General features: G+C 41.2%; 2 protein-coding genes across 5 annotated transcripts; one reads left to right on the top strand and one right to left on the bottom strand.

Annotated features, from left to right (window-relative positions):
• Positions 1 to 466: 466 nt before the first annotated feature.
• Positions 467 to 10986, bottom strand: LOC136677108 (zinc finger protein 585A-like). Its single transcript, XM_066654528.1, has 6 exons — positions 10423 to 10986; positions 9711 to 10251; positions 8247 to 9148; positions 4250 to 4474; positions 2671 to 3184; positions 467 to 1653 (listed from the first exon to the last, which is right to left on the bottom strand). Exons 1-6 carry the CDS (start codon positions 10624 to 10626, stop codon positions 761 to 763), a joined length of 3279 nt encoding a protein of 1092 aa, XP_066510625.1. The 5' UTR covers positions 10627 to 10986; the 3' UTR covers positions 467 to 760.
• Positions 10987 to 11380: 394 nt separating this feature from the next.
• LOC136686539 (zinc finger protein 135-like) lies at positions 11381 to 15610 on the top strand. 4 transcript variants are annotated; one of them, XM_066660395.1, is made up of 3 exons: positions 11381 to 11711; positions 12255 to 12374; positions 13383 to 15610. In XM_066660395.1, exons 1-3 carry the CDS (start codon positions 11705 to 11707, stop codon positions 14549 to 14551), a joined length of 1296 nt encoding a protein of 431 aa, XP_066516492.1. In that variant the 5' UTR covers positions 11381 to 11704; the 3' UTR covers positions 14552 to 15610. The 4 variants fall into 4 exon arrangements, with proteins under 4 accessions (XP_066516492.1, XP_066516494.1, XP_066516493.1 ...); XM_066660396.1 differs by lacking the exon at positions 11381 to 11711 and adding an exon at positions 12458 to 12586 and having other exon boundaries at positions 12276 to 12374; XM_066660397.1 differs by lacking the exon at positions 12255 to 12374.
• Positions 15611 to 16550: the final 940 nt, after the last annotated feature.

Below are 16550 nucleotides of genomic sequence, written 5' to 3'. Positions count from 1 at the left end.
TGTGATATATATTGATATTGAATTATTGTCCTAGTTAAAACAGTATTAAAAAAACAAAACAAAACAAAAACTTATTTCCTACTGTGTTACACCAACTTCTCTTTTAATGATATTGTTTAATATAGTTTGGGAACTGAGGATACCGATTGCTGATCCTTCACAGGGCAACACACACTCACTTACACCTATGGTTAATTTTGAATATACAATTGGCTTCCCAATGTTTTTTTTTTTTAATCATTCTTTAATTTTGTAACCACTTTATCCTGTCGAATTATGAAACTGTGTTGTCCCTGATGGAAGAAGTATATATTCCGTAGAGTGGGTGACAAGTAAAACGTCCAGAGACAGTGGTTAGTATCACCTCCATTCCTAACGTGAAGAACTGTTGCTTAAAAAACTTTTGTCATTCAAATAAACAGCACATAAATGTGAAATAATCAAACATTATTTATTTTTCATCCGAACTACACTCACAGGACACCACGCAATTTCTACAGGGAACAGAAGAACTATTTTAATAATCTGGCAATGCAGAGTATTGTAGTTTGCAGCATGTAGCATCACTGATACAGAACTCCTTAATGAGCAGGTGATTCGGCTGGCGGTACAGTGGAGAAATTAACACAACAGAAACCTATCTGGTTTTGAAGCATGTTTTTTGACATGGGAAATGATGGCAGAGATTTTCAAACACCACTTATATTTTTGTCAAAGAAAAACCCACCCACACCTGATTATTCAAATTCAATTCTCACAGCTACAAACTCTTCTTTGCTTCCTCTTTTGTATGTTTCAATTGGTGTGTCCTAAAGCCTCCTAAATATGCAAAGCACTGTCCACAAATGGAGCACTTGTAAGGTTTTTCTCCAGTGTGGACCCTCAGGTGTGTTTTGAGGACGTCCGACCGTGAGAAAGCTTTCTCGCAGTGGGCGCATTTGTACGGCTTTTCTTTCGTGTGTGCTCGTACGTGTTGTTTCAGGTCGATGCTATGATAAAAACTCTTCCCGCAGAAGGAGCACTGATAACGCCTTTCTCCGGTGTGAACTCGTTTGTGACTGGAAAAGTGACTCGGATCTGAGAAGGATTTCCCACAGAGATCACAGAGGAATGGCCTCTCTCCGGTGTGAATCCTCTGGTGCCGTTGAAGGTAGGTCTTGTGCCTGAAACTCAAGCTACAGTACGAGCAAGTGTAGGGCTTTTCTCCTCCATGAATTCTCATGTGATTTTTTAGAGCGTCTGCAAAGTGGAAAGCTTTTCCACAGTCAGGGCACTTGTGTGGTCTGTCGTCGGTATGAATTCGTTCGTGGCGTCTACGGTGTGCCTGGTGAATGAAACGCCTCGGACAAAAGGAGCACTGGAAGTGTCGCTCACCAGTATGAACAGTCTGATGAGTCTTGAGAGTCCCTTTTGTCTTAAAAGCGGTCCCACAAACCTCACAGCAGAAAGGCTTTTCTCCGGTGTGAATTCTAATGTGGGCGCTCAGAGTGGACGAACTGGAGAAGCCTTTACCACAAGTGCTGCAGACGTGGGACTTCTGAGGCTTCTTTCCGGCATGATAATTCATGTGTCTGCGTAACGTTACTGCAGAGCTCATCAATTTTCCGCAGGTAGCACAAGGGAAAGTTTTCTTTTTTTGTTCTGTGCTGCCACCTAGAAGAGTAGGACAGAGTTGAGGATGTATTAACTACAAATTTAAACATCATTATGTCTGTATAGCCACTATCCACTCATTTTCCTATTTGTCTTTTTGTCATTGTGGAGAATGTGCTCGGAAAACTACAGTTTCATCACCTGCTGCTTCTCAGCTCTTGTCTGATGCAGGGGTGTACAAATCCAGGCATTTTCATAGGTTTTTTCACCATGGCTTTGATTAGCAGTCCTCTGTCTATGCTTCTGTGGTGATGCCTCTGTCAAACATTGTCTATAATTTCAATCACCCTCAGCTCAGAGCAGCAGCAGATAAGCTTTTAAACACAATTAGACTGCTGTACTATATGGATACATGTTGAATGCAACATGTAAATGCTTACTCAGCTTTAAGATCAGCAAAAATATTCATATATTTAAAAAGTAAACTGTGACTTTAACAAAGGTGTGTTTCTCAAAGGTGTTGTGTCTCAAAATAAATCTTGAACATTTTGGAAAATACAGAACTGAAATTAGTTAAAACGAAGGGACTGTCACCTTTCATTTCTGGGCAGTTTTAGTTACCTGAACTTCTCACACACACACTTCCCATTAATCCACAGTCACATGTGTGCTCCCACACCAAGACTAATTCCATGTATGCCCGAGATACTTGATGAAAAACCATGATCTGATTCATATTCAGTTTAAGTAATATAGTATACTTAATTGATGTAATAAATTAACCTAAATAATACATTAAAGTTAAAGGGTAAGTTTAACACACCATCTCATTTATTCAAAACACTCATTCATTCACTTTTTGTATCAGCTTCATCCTGTTCTTTGTCATGTGTTTGTTCTCTGGTTGTGGAGCCTTTAAGAAGAGCACAAACTGTAGTGCTCCCAGAAGTGAAGGAGAACACACTCCTCATCAGTGTTCTTCTTTCAAAAGACAAGCGGGACGAGCTGGTGTATAAACTTCGGACAAATTATTTCCTTAGCTGCTAACAAAAAATAAAACTAATTATCTCGACTCACCTGTGGAACAATTACTGTCTTCATCTTTGTCATCAACGCCATCATCATGATAATCTTCGTCGTCATCATCATCGCGATACTCTTCATCATCATCATCATCTTCGTTATCATCATGATCCTCTTCATTGTCCCCTTTATTGATATCTTCAGTCTCTTGGTTCTCCGGTTCTTCATCTGAGACGGGTCTGTTCAGGTTCTGTATTTCTCTGCAGTCGACTAACTGCACCGAACACCTCTTTAATGAAAAGTCAGTTTTACACACAGAATTCACACTGGAAACACCCACTTCCCGCTCCGGAACCGAGTTCGCATCCAGTATGAGTATGGTGGATGCTTCAGTTTTATACTCGTCACTCAAAGTGGACACCTCATCCTTCTGAGGACTTTGGTCATAACCATTCAAGTCTGAAGGAATCGGTTCAGTTTTGTAAATAAATCCTGCCTCTGGTTTTGGAGGCAAATGGCAAACTGAGCTGATTTCCAGCGTTTTACACCTGGCGTCTTCTTCTAAAACCTGCAAATTCAACATTCAGCAATTTACACACAATAAAATCAGTTAAAACTCTATTTTCTTTCTGGTCATTAGCAAACAGCACAGAATTGTGTAGGGGAGTAGAGAATATAAGAAATTTGCAAGTACAAATATAGTACAAAAATAATGAAAAAGAACTGGAAAATTGGTGAACAAACTTTAAACTGGCTGTTGAAAAATATTGACTCTTTGGTCATTTAATTGGGTTTAATTCCAGGTGGTTGTTAGGTTTTTATTAGGTGCTCGAGAGTAGTTGGCTAGAGATGTACTTGTTTGCGTATATATGCTGGCTGCCTCAGGTATCTTGCATCTGTTTGGTGCATCAGTTCTGCATGTCCTCAGAAATTAAATGCTATGTGAAAGCAAGGTGTAGTATACGCATAAAAGGTAGGGGGCAGTGCAGGCTATCAACAGCATCACTGTGTAAGAAAGTTTTGAAGAATGCTGTGTCAGAGTCATGTCCACAATTACCGGCGATTTTCTCTTGTCTGCCCTCAAGTGGAAGCCTCCAGTTTCAAGTAGGTTAACAGTTATGCTCATGACAGAGACTGTTGCCTACATGAACGAATGGCCAAACATCAAATACACCTCCAGCTTTAGATGTCTCTTGCAAGTGGTTATGGCGTAAGGCGGCGGCCACCAGTGTTATTAAGAAGTTCCTGTGGCTCTTTTTTGTGTTTACTAGGGGTAGTGTGGTGTTCCAGTTTGCTGCTAGGATAATAGTAGAAATATTGCTATGCTGATTCCAGGTGGTTGCTATGGTGTCTATTTTGGTTGTTAATGCGTTTAACAGTTTTTTTTTTTAATTAGTTTTAAATAATCGCTAAGGGGTTGTGGGATGATTAGTAGTAAGTACTCGATTGTGTGTGATGACATGAATTCTGACATCATCAGTGTCCATTAGATCTGAATTTCTTTAATTTCCCAAGTTCAGAAATTCCATCCTACCATCCTGAAAATGTCCTAATTCGGGCTGGAATACTGTGGATGAAGAGGAAATATATTTTTTTAGTTGTGGAAAAATAATCCTATTAAAAATGAACAGACCTCTGTGTGCTGTGATTTCTCCTGTTGTCTCAGCTTCTCCTGCAGTGAGTGGATGACTTCCCTCAGCCTACACACTTCTTTCTGCAGGTTCCCGATGTCCTCCATAGAGAGGTCAGTTCCTACCGACTTTGTGCAGGACGTTTCTGAGTCGTATAAAAGCTGCAGCTCCAATAAAACAACTCCTTCCTCCACACAACTCTCCCCCATCTTCACACCAGCTGATTGTAATCAGTTACAGGGTAAACTGGAGGCTGAATGTCCAACTGATTAAAACAACCAAAATACAGTGGAAATGTGAATTACAAATAGAAGTCACTGCAAAATGAATGTGTTCCAAGTTCATCAGATGTTTCCCACAGTGTGATGAACAGCAGATGAGTTAAATCATAAATGAACTTGGTAAATAAGAAATAACATTAAATGAACCTCTGCTACACACTCAACTACAGAAAGAATCCAAAGCATCTGATTCAAGTTTAATTCTGTGTTTTAAACGTAAATTTCACAAAAACAATTATTCATGTTTTTTAGATTTTTGTAACATTCTTCTGAAAATATAAAAGGCAAAACTGCTCATAAGGGTGCAGTCAAACATAACAAAACATTAATTATTATATATCAATCCTTAAAGGCGGAATCTGTTTAAACTAAAGTATAAAAAGATGTCTGAAATGTGTTTTAAAAATAAATGATGACTTTTACTGACCTATACACCCACACATGTATATGATCCTGTGACTAATTACAGCAATTGGGTTTTCACAACAATTCTATTCCACCTTAAACAGTGCAGCAGGAGTGACAGATTTTAAGGTGTACCCGAGAAGCTGAACAATAAGAAAGCGACTTCAGAGTTTTAAATGCTGCTGATTTTCTCTCCGTAATGATGAAAACCGATGAGTTGTTTTTGTGAGATATGAACTCCTGCACCCGCAGCTCTCAGTATTTAGCTAATAAACACAGTCTATAATCAGGTTTATACCTTTGTAACAATCTGTTTCTAAAAGTTTAAACCTTCGTGTCGTCTGGGTTTATTCCCTTCACCCGCCACAGAACACAAACAGCACAAAAATAGTATTTATTCAGGCGTATTAATGAGTTAATTAAATGTTTATATCTAGTAAAGACTTTTATTGAGTGTTTACTGACCGCGTGCTCCTTCTGTTTCTGCCGCCGCTGCTGCTTCTGTGAGAGACTCAGCGCAGAGCGCCGTCAACAGGCCTGGAGCGGAATCAACTTTAAAGGGGAACTCCACCCAATCCCTAAATTTGCAGAATTAAATCGTTCAGAGGGATCAATTATATATAAAGACGGCTCCGAAAAGCATTAAAACAGACTCTTTCTCTCAGCTCCATTGACCAGGCAGGAGCACTTTGTAGTGACACCACTGATGGTGGTGTGTTAGTGTGTGTCGTGCTGGTGCGTGTGGATCAGACACAGCAGTGCTGCTGGAGTTTTTAAACCCTGTGTCCACTCACTGTGACACTCCTCCCTCGCTGGTCCACGTTGTAGATGTAAAGTCAGAGACAGTAGCTCATCTGTTGCTGCACAGTGTGTGTCGGTCGTCCTCTAGTGCTTCATCAGTGACACAGGACGCTGTCATCTGGATGTTTTTGGTCGGTGGAATATTCTCAGTCCTGCAGTGACACTGAGGGGTTTAACAGCCCACACCTGCTCTGTAGGGGTCCTGAGCGCTGAAGTACAGTATAAAAGTGGGCAAACAACATATACAGAGCAACAGATGAATTACAGTCTGTAACTGTAGAAGTACAACATGAACGGAGGGGACAGTGGAGCTGCGAGAGTGGACAGTGAGTGATAAAACTGTGCTAATTTAACAGAGTATCTATGGAACAGATCATTGAGCTTTCCAGATCAGGAGAAAGTAACAAGAATAAAAGCAGTTTTTAATTTATTTTTAAAATATATTACAGACACGGTAACCATCATCTTCCGTCTTTCTTCAAGCTGTTCATGTTTGTCACATCACGTATTTACCAAGGTCTTCCTGAGGAGAATCGGGTAAAGCAAAACAAGGAGAAAAATCCTATATTTGTTTAAAGCTGTTACACACCTGAGGTGATTTACTTTTATTAATGAACCGAAAGATACTGAAAGATCTCACGGGTTTGTGGACTCCTGATAGTCTTCTGATGTTAATGATATTATTTAAGGAGTAGGAATGCGCTTATTTTCTGCATTTGTTGTGTAACAGCCTTCAAAACACAAAGGACTGGGATACACAGGACAGAAAAACAAAAGGAACCAAATGAAAAATGAGTGCTTCGCACCAAAGACACCGATGTTCTATTAGCAGCAGGGTCACAGGACTAGTGTGAAATGTGTTTTTGTGGAGGGTACTCCACTCAAAATGTTTAAGAGGTTTTACGTGGTGGGTTTTAATATTGTTCTGGGAGATGTCTGTAGAGGTTTGGAATTCCTGTTCCAAAAATTATAATTACAATGCAAAACCTGGAATTCTTCCTTTTTTTTTTTTTTAACTGTAAAGTCTTTTGGATTATTTTCCCAACACTCAACGCTGAAATTCAGTTCATGTTTCTGCCACTGCTTAAAGATATTTATTATTTCTGTGGCTAATTTAATAAAAAAAAAAAAAAAAAAAACAAGTTGCATTACTTTTTTTCTGTTGAATCCATTTTAAAAAAATTTCCTTGTTAAAATGTTTAATTCTAAAGACAATGAAACAGAAAAAAAATACCTCGAGTCTGAACATTGCAGCAATAGCATGACAAAATACTATATTTTATAAATATATAAATATCTATGTTTTAATAAATAGCTTAAAAACACTAATATTACCAATTTCAAAATGGTTCTGAGTAATCAATGTAAACTCTACTGTGATTAAAATTAAGGCTGGTTTATACCTGTGAAAATATCAGTGTAATTGTCTCTATGTCGCCACGTGTGCGTCATTCGCAAGCATTCACCTGGGTGTCTGAGAAAATACTTCAAGGGACTCTGGGGCTGAGTTCCAAAGCCTAGGCTGCGGCCGAGGTAGGACTGTCCTCTGAAGTAACCTGGTAACACAAATGGAACGGTCTAAAGAGGCTGCGTGGTGACGTCACCGGAAAGGTCTGATCTGCCTTGAAGCACTGACATATGACTAAATTAAAGTAAGTTGTGTTTGCTTATTAATATTACCCTGCAAGACTACTATTTAAAAATATATATTAAAATGCATACTTTTCTCCAAAAGGAATTGTGGGTAACTTTAACTGGGACTCCGCCCCTCCTCCGTCCACCGCTCCTCACACTTCATCCCATCACCAGGTGCAGTTGAGGTACTGCAGGTCAGTGCATCTGTGAGACTCACTTACCCATAATTCCCTTCACAATAACACAGATCTTCACAAGATTAAACCAGCCTTAATTTTAAGGGCGTAATTATTTCAGATCAGGTGCCAGAATATTGCTCATGTTCCATGGGAATAATCCACACTCAAAAAAACACAGATATCCTTCTTTAAAGGAATAGGTAATATTTTTACTTTAAAAACACAGATTCAGTATCACTGTGGTGCTCCACTGAGGTGTAACAAGGTGAATAAAGCCTCTGTCGTTACTACCCCAGGGTCAGCACTGCAGAAACTGCACTAGGTAATTTCTGAAGGATGGCAGGAGCAAAATTATTAAATCTTACCTAGTGTTGCTTTAAAATGAGTTACATATCATAGAAGGGTCAAACCATAATCTGCAGATTTTAAAAGGAAAACTAGGTAAGATTTGGTATTTTTGTTGCTGTGGCTCCCCCTAGTGTAATTCATTTTTACAGCAGTGTACTGAAATCAAGGAGGAGGGGAGGTTTCTTACCCTCCTTCATAAGTTACATAGTGCAGTTTCTGCAGTGCTGAACTCTGAGTAGTACTGACAGAGGCTCTATTCTCCACATTACAGCTCAGTGGACTGTAGACAGTGATTCTGAAGCAGTGATTCTAAGGTAAGAATACTACCTACCGACTCGCACAGGTCAGACGGAGAACAGTGCCTGCTGTTCTGCCGTGTGAACTTTGCGGTGAGCTCTGAGGTTGGACGCCTGAGTGAAACTCTTCCCACAGTGTAGACAGTGGTAGGGCTTCTCTCCGGTATGAATCCTCTCATGAGTCCTGAGCCCCGTTAGGTCAGAAAACTGCTTCCCGCAGCTGGAGCAGGCGTAGGGCTTCTCTCCGGTGTGAATCCTCTGGTGAGTCCTGAGGGACGCTGCCTGAGAGAACTGCTTCCCGCAGGAGGTGCAGCGGTACGGCTTCTCTCCAGTGTGAATCCTCTCGTGCTCTTTGAGCCTGTCCGACCTGGTGAAGGCCTGGTCACAGAAGCAGCACTGGTACGGCCTTTCTCCAGTGTGAATCCTTCTGTGGACGATGAGCGTGGCCTTGGTAGCGAACTGCTTTGTGCAGAAGGAGCAGGGGTAAGGCTTTGTGGTTCCACGTTCAGGTTCTAAGGCATGTTCTTTGAGGTGGTTCTGGAAGCTGTAAAGGAAGATGAAAGAAATGCCACACTGGGGGCATCGGTAAGGCCCCTCTCCGGCATGAATCTTCTCATGGCTTTTGCAGTGCGACAGATCTGCAAAGATTTTCCCGCAGTGGATGCACGGATACAGCTTCTTTCTGTTAGTCTGAGATGTGAGTGGTTCTGGAGCTGAAAAACTTTCCAGACTTTCCAGAGCGTGAGAACTCAGGTGAGCCCTGAGAACAGACGCAGACAGGAACTGGGTTCCACACCAAAAGCAGGAAAAAGCATCGTCCTGTTCCTCATTAACACGTCCTTCCGTAAAAATTTGTGATGTCACTGGTCTCCTCGAGAAGGTTTCTGTGCAGTAGACGTTCTCTTCAGACGCGGCTGCTCCTTTGAGGTCTTCTAAACGTGAACACATGGCCACTTCTGCAAAGAGAATCAACAATTAGGTCCGTGACAATAATCACATTATTGATTTATCAAACGATATACGGACATTTCCTCAGTGATTGTTGCTGACCTCAGTGTTGTACACCGTGTTTACTGTGTGTGTTTACAGAAGAATAAACGTTTCCAGTGTTTTAGCCACTCGCTCTGTTCTGTTCTCTACTTTTCTCTGCTCTGGAGCTGTTATGTGGATTTTTAAAATAAACACTCATTCATTCATTGTCTGTAACTCTTATCCAGTTCAGGGTCGCGGTGGGTCCGGAGCCTACCCGGAATCACTGGGCGCAAGGCACCAGTCCTTCACAGGGCGACACACACTCACACCTACAGACACTTTTGAGTCTCCAATCCACCTACCAACATGTGTTTTTGGAGTGTGGGAGGAAACCGGAGCACCCGGAGGAAACCCACACAGGCACGGGGAGAACACACCACACTCCTCACAGACAGTCACCCAGAGTGGGACTCCAACCCACAACCTCCAGGTCCCTGGAGCTGTGACAGAGACACCACCACAGTTCCCCGTGTTTATGAAGCTGACCTGAAGATATGAAGTGACCCTCTTGATAACCCTGTGGTTCTTCTTTTCCTTTAATGTTTCCTTTCATCTCCAAGATGTTTTTACTTTCCTCCACCTTTGCTTGGCTCTGATCTTCATCCTCCTCAGTTGGGATTAATTCAGATTTAACCTGACTAACCTCAGGCCCTGATTGCTGAGGTAGATCTTTAACATAGTCCCTAGGTCCAGGACCTGGCTCTTCTTCAGGATTTGGGTCAGATGTGTTTCTAGGTCCAGATTCCTGAGTTTCTCCAGAACCAGAATCATTAAAACACTGAGTGGGAAGATCTTTCAGGTTCTGCTTCATTTCTTCATCGCACCCACAGTGATACATTTCCCCCGGTTCATCTTTAAATCCTCGTCTTCTTGCCACTGCCTGGACAGCCATGCTCTGCTTCTTCCCAGCTTTGGACTTTGGTTCCACCTTAAAAACAAGTGAAGATTGATGGGGTATGTGCTCCAGCTCCTGGTTTCTGCCATTGTTCTTCTGCTGCTTTGTTTCAATCAGGTCCAGTTGGGTTTTCTGCATAAAGAAAATACAGAGGGAACAGGTTATTAAAGATTAATCTGAAGATTTTTCCATATCATTAACTGAACAGGTTAATGATATGGAATGTCAAAAAATGTTTGGACATACTGTGTGTGAATAGTAAATGTGCTCATATTAATGAAGAACTGTAAATAAAACAGTGACCTGAAGTTCTCCATGTTCCCCACCCTCCTTCAGCCTCAGCTTGGCCTCCAGTAGAGCCACCTCCTCCCTCAGCTCTCTGATTTCTTTCTGGAGGTCCTCCAAGTGTCTGATGTCCTCCATGGAGAGGTCAGTCCCTGTGGATTTGCTGTTGTCCTCCTGAGAGCGAAGGGGGGGCAGTGGGGGCTGCAGGTCTATGTGGAACATGATGATCTTCAGTGGAAGAAGAAGCACAATAACACAAGAAGAAAATAACCCTCCTGGAGCCGAGAGACCGAGCCGAACCCGGAGTACAGGAGTCTGCTGTGGAGGAGAGACCACCCCAGCGTCTGTGCCTCTCCCCGGACCCGGCCTCCTGTCCAAACTGCGGAGTGTTTACCTCCTCGCCTTGATAACTCCGCTTCTCCTGAGACTCCAGCCGGCCATTACACCGCCGGAGCACAAAGCGCGCATGCGCAGACACGGACACAGGCCAACGGCAGTAGCTAGACACCTTTTCATTAATGTTTTCACTTACAATTTGAAATAGACCTCTGTTATTTCCTTCTGTTAAAATCAGAGTCTTGTTTTAGCCTGAACAATTGTTCAAAATAAATAAGGTGTAAATGTTGAGTCCTCATATCGGATCAAAACATTCTATTTTTTGTTGTTGTTTTAGCTGCCAAATGTTTTGGATGATTGCATTTATATAGGGTGAAACACATTAAAATAATAATAATAAAGTGTTGTCGTGCTAAGTTACTATTTTAGAGATTTGATCCGTCAATATAACCACGTATTATTAATAATTAATCCTTGTGAATTTGTATTGCTTTTATTTATATAGCAAAAATTATTATTATAGATATGAAATACAGATATACATATGTATGTATACACAAAAGTAGTGGTAGAGGTTGTATATAGTTGATGTTGGAATGTTTGTAGCGAGGTTAAGCGGGGAGGGGGATTTATTTTGGGGGAACACCACGTTAGTAACAAACTCGTGTCCCAATCCTACTGTAAACTCGACTTTAAAGTGCACAATTTAGGGGCGCGGAGTGTGGTTAAGCACGAGTTTAAACTTTCGCAGTGTCGACAGCGCGTAAATTGCAAAGTGAAGCTATAACTGTGGAATTAAACATTTCAAAAGGAAGCCTCATTAAATATCACGAAAGTGTGCATTTCACAGGAGTAAAGGCTAGGAGCATGAATTGGAACACGGCCCTGGAATGGCTGAATGTGGGTTTAAGATTAAATCAGAAATACCTGCTCGTGTTTCCTCTTAGGACACGGGGAAAAGGCCATGAAAGGTGATTTATATGGAATGTTTTATCTTTTTAATATAGTTTATTTGTCATTGTTTATTTAAGGTGAAATTGAAGAGTTATTTGTAGAGACCTGACGGGATTTAAGACTCGAGTTTCTCACAAAGGCAGTCAGCGGTTTCATATTTAATGTAGTGGTTTTAATGATTGTCTGTTATTATAATGCTAGTATTTATTTTATTTATTTTAGGCCTAGCCCGTTATTGCTGTAGGAGTGGGTGTTTATAGAGTTTATAATATAGAGTTTATAAATAGAGATAACTGCATATATATTTTTTCTGTATAGATAAATATAGATACTATTGCATATACATATAGGACGTTGTGACAATGCACAGGATCCTAAGGTTATGTGGTGTGTGAAGCAGTGGCATATATTCATCTGAGTGACAGAGCTCTAGATGGGTGATGGAGCTCATTCTTTGGGATGAGTTGGAGTGGTGTGTGTGGTTCAGAACTACTCACTCTGCAATAGCACTTGACCTTTTATATAGCACTGTTCTGATCCACACAGAAATTTATCTTTAGTTTCAGACACGAAATGCATGGTTTTCAAGAGACAGACCAAGATGTCTTGCATTAAAGAAGAGAGGGAGGATATCAGAGTGATGGAGGAGTGTGGACTGAAGACAGAGGAGATGAACAGAGGTCAGTCTGTACTTTCCAGAGTATTTTCCGTTGGTATTTTGTTTATCCTGTTATAGTAAGGAATAAAGCTATCTCCAACTCAGATGGGGTTTAGTGCTGGTGCTGCTTTGTGATCAGGTCACACGAAGAAGACTCTGGAGAAATGGTTTCCCACTGCATGGTCCATTCTGTACTCTACTCGACTCTGCTCTGCTTCTCAGCTTCTCCACCAGGTAAATCAGGTCCTGGTTCTGGAAGCGGGTTCTTGTTTAGTCGTTGTTCTCTCGTGGTTCAGAGAGAGTCGGGTAGGGACTAAACCATGGTGTGTAAACCTTGCAGAGCGCTGATTGTCCAGAGAGAGTCATCATTCTATGCCACGCAATGCAGACATCCAGCACCAACTCTCCATCTGTAAAATCTCCAGCTGCAGCAGAGATCACATTTGTTTTTATCCGACTGAAGACGGCAGCTCGCAATGTGGTCTTTTGAAGAGGTTCAAATGCTCCTTCGATCGGTGGCTTACATCTCTCCAGCGAGAGCTGGGCGCTGCAACAAGGAAGGAACAAAATCTACTGATCTGTCTGAACTGATGATGGAGCTGTGTTCAGTCCCAAACTACAACACGCCAATACACCATGAGTAAACACCGCATAATGTTACTGCCGCCGTTATTGTGGTTTCCAAAGCCCACTGTTCCCCTTAGAGACGAGGTTAGAGACGACACCAATACATTTCAGGGGGGAGCTGTGGGAGTGGAAAACCAACAGGCACTAGTAGAGTCCAGTGGAGTAGGCACCATTAGCCTTTCATTTCAGAGCAGAATGATCTGGAACGAGAAATACAGAGGGCTCCACACTGGTCCTGTTACCATTTCAGTCTGTGTCCATAGTTTCCTTTCCACTGTTGCTTTATGGATAAACAAATGGGTGTTCTTTCTCTACTGTGAGAGTTTGTTTAGTACATCAATTGAAAACTAAAACCTGCAGAGTGTGACTTACTGTTTTGTTTTGTTTTTTGTTTCTGTTGTAGATGTACTGTCATGTGAAGACATTAAAGAGGAGCACGGTCCAGAACTGGTGTCCTTTCTGGAAGATTACACTCCACATGAAAACAGTTTCAGTGATGTTTCCCACCTGACTGAAGACCTGAGAATTCATTCTGGAGAAGAGTCCTACATCTGTTCACTATGTGGGCAAAATTTAAGCTCAGAGACTTCTCTGAAACGTCACCAGGAAATGCACGACGGAAAGAGACCCCACCAGTGTTCTCAGTGCGAGTGGAGCTTCGCTCGTTTGCCGGACTTAAAACAGCATGAAAAAATTCATACCGGAGAAAAACCCTTCACCTGCTCAGAGTGCGGAAAAGGCTTCTTAAAATCCATCCGCCTCAAAACTCACATGATGATTCACACCGGAGAGAAGCCTTACACATGTGCAGCCTGCGGAAAACAGTTTTCTCAAGCGAACAACCTTAAGTCCCACATGATGATTCATACTGGAGAAAAGCCGTTCAGCTGCGCTGAGTGCGGGAAGAGTTTTTTGAGGTTGTTTGACTATAAAACCCATGTGATGATTCATACCGAGAAGAAGCCTTTTTCCTGCTCTGAGTGCGGGAAGAGTTTTTCACTCTCAGGCCGCCTTAAAACCCACATGATGATTCATACGGGAGAAAAGCCCTTTATCTGCTCCGAGTGCGGGAAAGGTTTTTCAGCATCTAAAAATCTGAAAAGTCACATGATGACCCATACTGGAGAGAAGCTGTTCTCCTGCTCTCAGTGTGGGAAGAGTTTCACAAATTCTAGAGCTTTGAAAAAGCACATGTACAAACACACAGGGAACAAACCGTATCAGTGCTCAGAGTGTGAGAAGAGCTTCATACAGCTCTCAGACCTAAAAGACCACCAGAGGATTCATACCGGTGAGAAGCCTTTCATCTGTTCTCAGTGTGGGAAGAGCTTCGCCAGCGCCAGCGGCCTTGGATATCACATGTACATTCACACTGGAAACAAACCTCACCAGTGCTCCGAGTGTGGGAAGGGCTTCATCCAACTCTCAAAGTTTAAAACGCACCAAATGATTCACACCGGAGAGCGGCCTTTCGCCTGCCCTCAGTGTGGGAAGACGTCCACTACGCTGTCCAACCTTAAAATCCACATGAGGATACACACATCAGTACGAATGAATGTGGACCACATTTAAAGTGGCCAACTTTTTTCTTTTTTTACCAAGAGAAAAAAGAACAGAACATTTAAGACCCTTATTATTTATTTATAGTGTTTCCTATAAACGGTAGCTCATAGATGAAGAATCAAACTGCTCTGTTGTCTTTGAAAGCGCAGGTTTATTCTCCATAGAGCGGGTCCTCCACACTGCACACAATGTCATTCCATTCAACACTCAGTCAACACACACATGCTCACAGACACACACACACACACACAGAGTGGTTTAGTACAAATATTCTGATAAATCAAGAACACTAGGTGTCAGTATAACATCTGTTTCGTAACGTGAAGAATTGTCAGTGACTGATTGAATTTTTCAGCAGTTGTTTTTGAGGTTACATAAAAAATACTCAACTTAAGAGAAAAGAGAAAAATGTTTCCAAGATTGGATATAAAATGATATAAATATTTAGAGAAACTGGAAACTGTAACAACAGAGTAAAACGAATACATAATATTGTGATTAATTCATATTAATTGTTTAAAAATATTTAATTTGCAGTGGGAGCTTCTTTAAGCTTAATTTTGGATCATTTTCAATTCCTCTATTTGCTATTTTCATTCATTTCAATATTTTCACACTGTGAGTTGCAGTTAGTGTCAAATTAATAAATATTACTATCATTATAAATAAACTAAAATGCAGAACTATTTTCTGGTAGCGCTGACATACTCAGATCAGCCATAATATTAAAATGACCTTCTTATTTCTCCACTCACTGTTCATTCTGTGAGACACTCCTCCCTTGTTGGTCCACCTTGCCTACAGGACACCCCCACAGGAAGGGGAATGGATCTGAATGGATCCACCATCGAGTGGTTTTAATGATATGGCTGATATGTGTATATGTTAATTACGTATTTAGGTGTTTATTCTACCTTGAGACAAGTCTGTTTGACATGAAATTTATTTCATAATTATGAGATTATATCTGTACTTATTTTTGTCCAACAATTTCTCATGTGCTGTGCCACATTAAAATCTAATGATAAACTGCAGAATTGTTTATTTTTATGTGATTTACTATGTATTTATTTCACCTAATTTACAAGTAAAAACTGTTATACTCTCCAGGCTCATGTTAGCTGATTTGGACGGTGTGTGTCTGTGTGTCTATTTGTGTTTGTGTGTGGCACCATGGCATTTTTTCATTTCTGATCTAATCAGACGTGCTTTTATCTGAGATTGTATTGAAATAAAAAATAAAAACACAAATAATAATAATAAAACAACAACACTTTCATTAGAGATAAACTCACAGTGACGGGAGGTAAGGATCCCACTCAGTGAGGCAAATAACCTCAGACCTACATAGACCTGAAAGGACGGATTCTCAGACAGGGATTAAGCCTAATCCTGGACTGCACAGCATTATGAGTTGTGATTTTCCATTGCGAGGAGGATATAGTCCAGGACTAGTCTTAATCCCTGTCTGGGTGGCTCCTGTGCTGCTATTCCTAGAGGAACCAGTTAAGTACTGTGTCAATGCCCTTTTTATAATGTGCTGCGCTAACGGGTTTTGAGGAGATGGTGATGTGGCCCTGACATCACCACATCAGGGCATGTTATGAAGGAATGTCACCCAACTCTTTTCTGAGTGGATGCTTAAAGTTTGAAAGGAGAAATCCATGTTTGTGGAATAACCCCAGGAACCTGGAGCTGTGAGGCCAATAATTAGCAACATGAAATACAATGGTACAAATAGCAATATAAATTAAATATTATAAAAAATAGTTCAAAATTAGGAAAGCCTCATCACATTAGTACAGCAGCACAAGCAGGATTGTGTGTCTGATAAGGGTGTTATACTCGTAATTCTTGTAACAGGACTTTTATTATGAAATAAATGCCAATATCGCACAGAGGAGACTCGTGCTGTTGTGGCTGTGTTCACTCTGCTGTGCGTGAGTCGCGTCCCGGAGGAGAACTGAAACTAAACTCCGAGATGGTTGTCCCTCAGAGGGGGAGACAG

The sequence above is a fragment of the Hoplias malabaricus genome, chromosome 2 (assembly GCF_029633855.1).
Source record: "Hoplias malabaricus isolate fHopMal1 chromosome 2, fHopMal1.hap1, whole genome shotgun sequence".
NCBI lineage: Eukaryota > Metazoa > Chordata > Actinopteri > Characiformes > Erythrinidae > Hoplias > Hoplias malabaricus.
The sequence above is the reverse complement of the archived record's forward strand: the minus strand, read 5'-3'. Positions and strand labels throughout refer to the sequence as shown.

Excerpts from the sequence above, each read along its gene's own strand:
- LOC136677108 (XM_066654528.1), bottom strand. The coding sequence starts at position 10,626 with ATGTTCCACATAGACCTGCAGCCCCCACTGCCCCCCCTTCGCTCTCAG. Across the intron at positions 10,252-10,422 it reads GGGAACATGGAGAACTTCAG|AAAACCCAACTGGACCTGAT; the intron begins GTCACTGTTTTA and ends TTCTTTATGCAG. Across the intron at positions 3,185-4,249 it reads AGAAATCACAGCACACAGAG|GTTTTAGAAGAAGACGCCAG; the intron begins GTCTGTTCATTT and ends TTGAATTTGCAG.
- LOC136686539 (XM_066660395.1), top strand. Across the intron at positions 12,375-13,382 it reads GACAGAGGAGATGAACAGAG|ATGTACTGTCATGTGAAGAC; the intron begins GTCAGTCTGTAC and ends TTTCTGTTGTAG.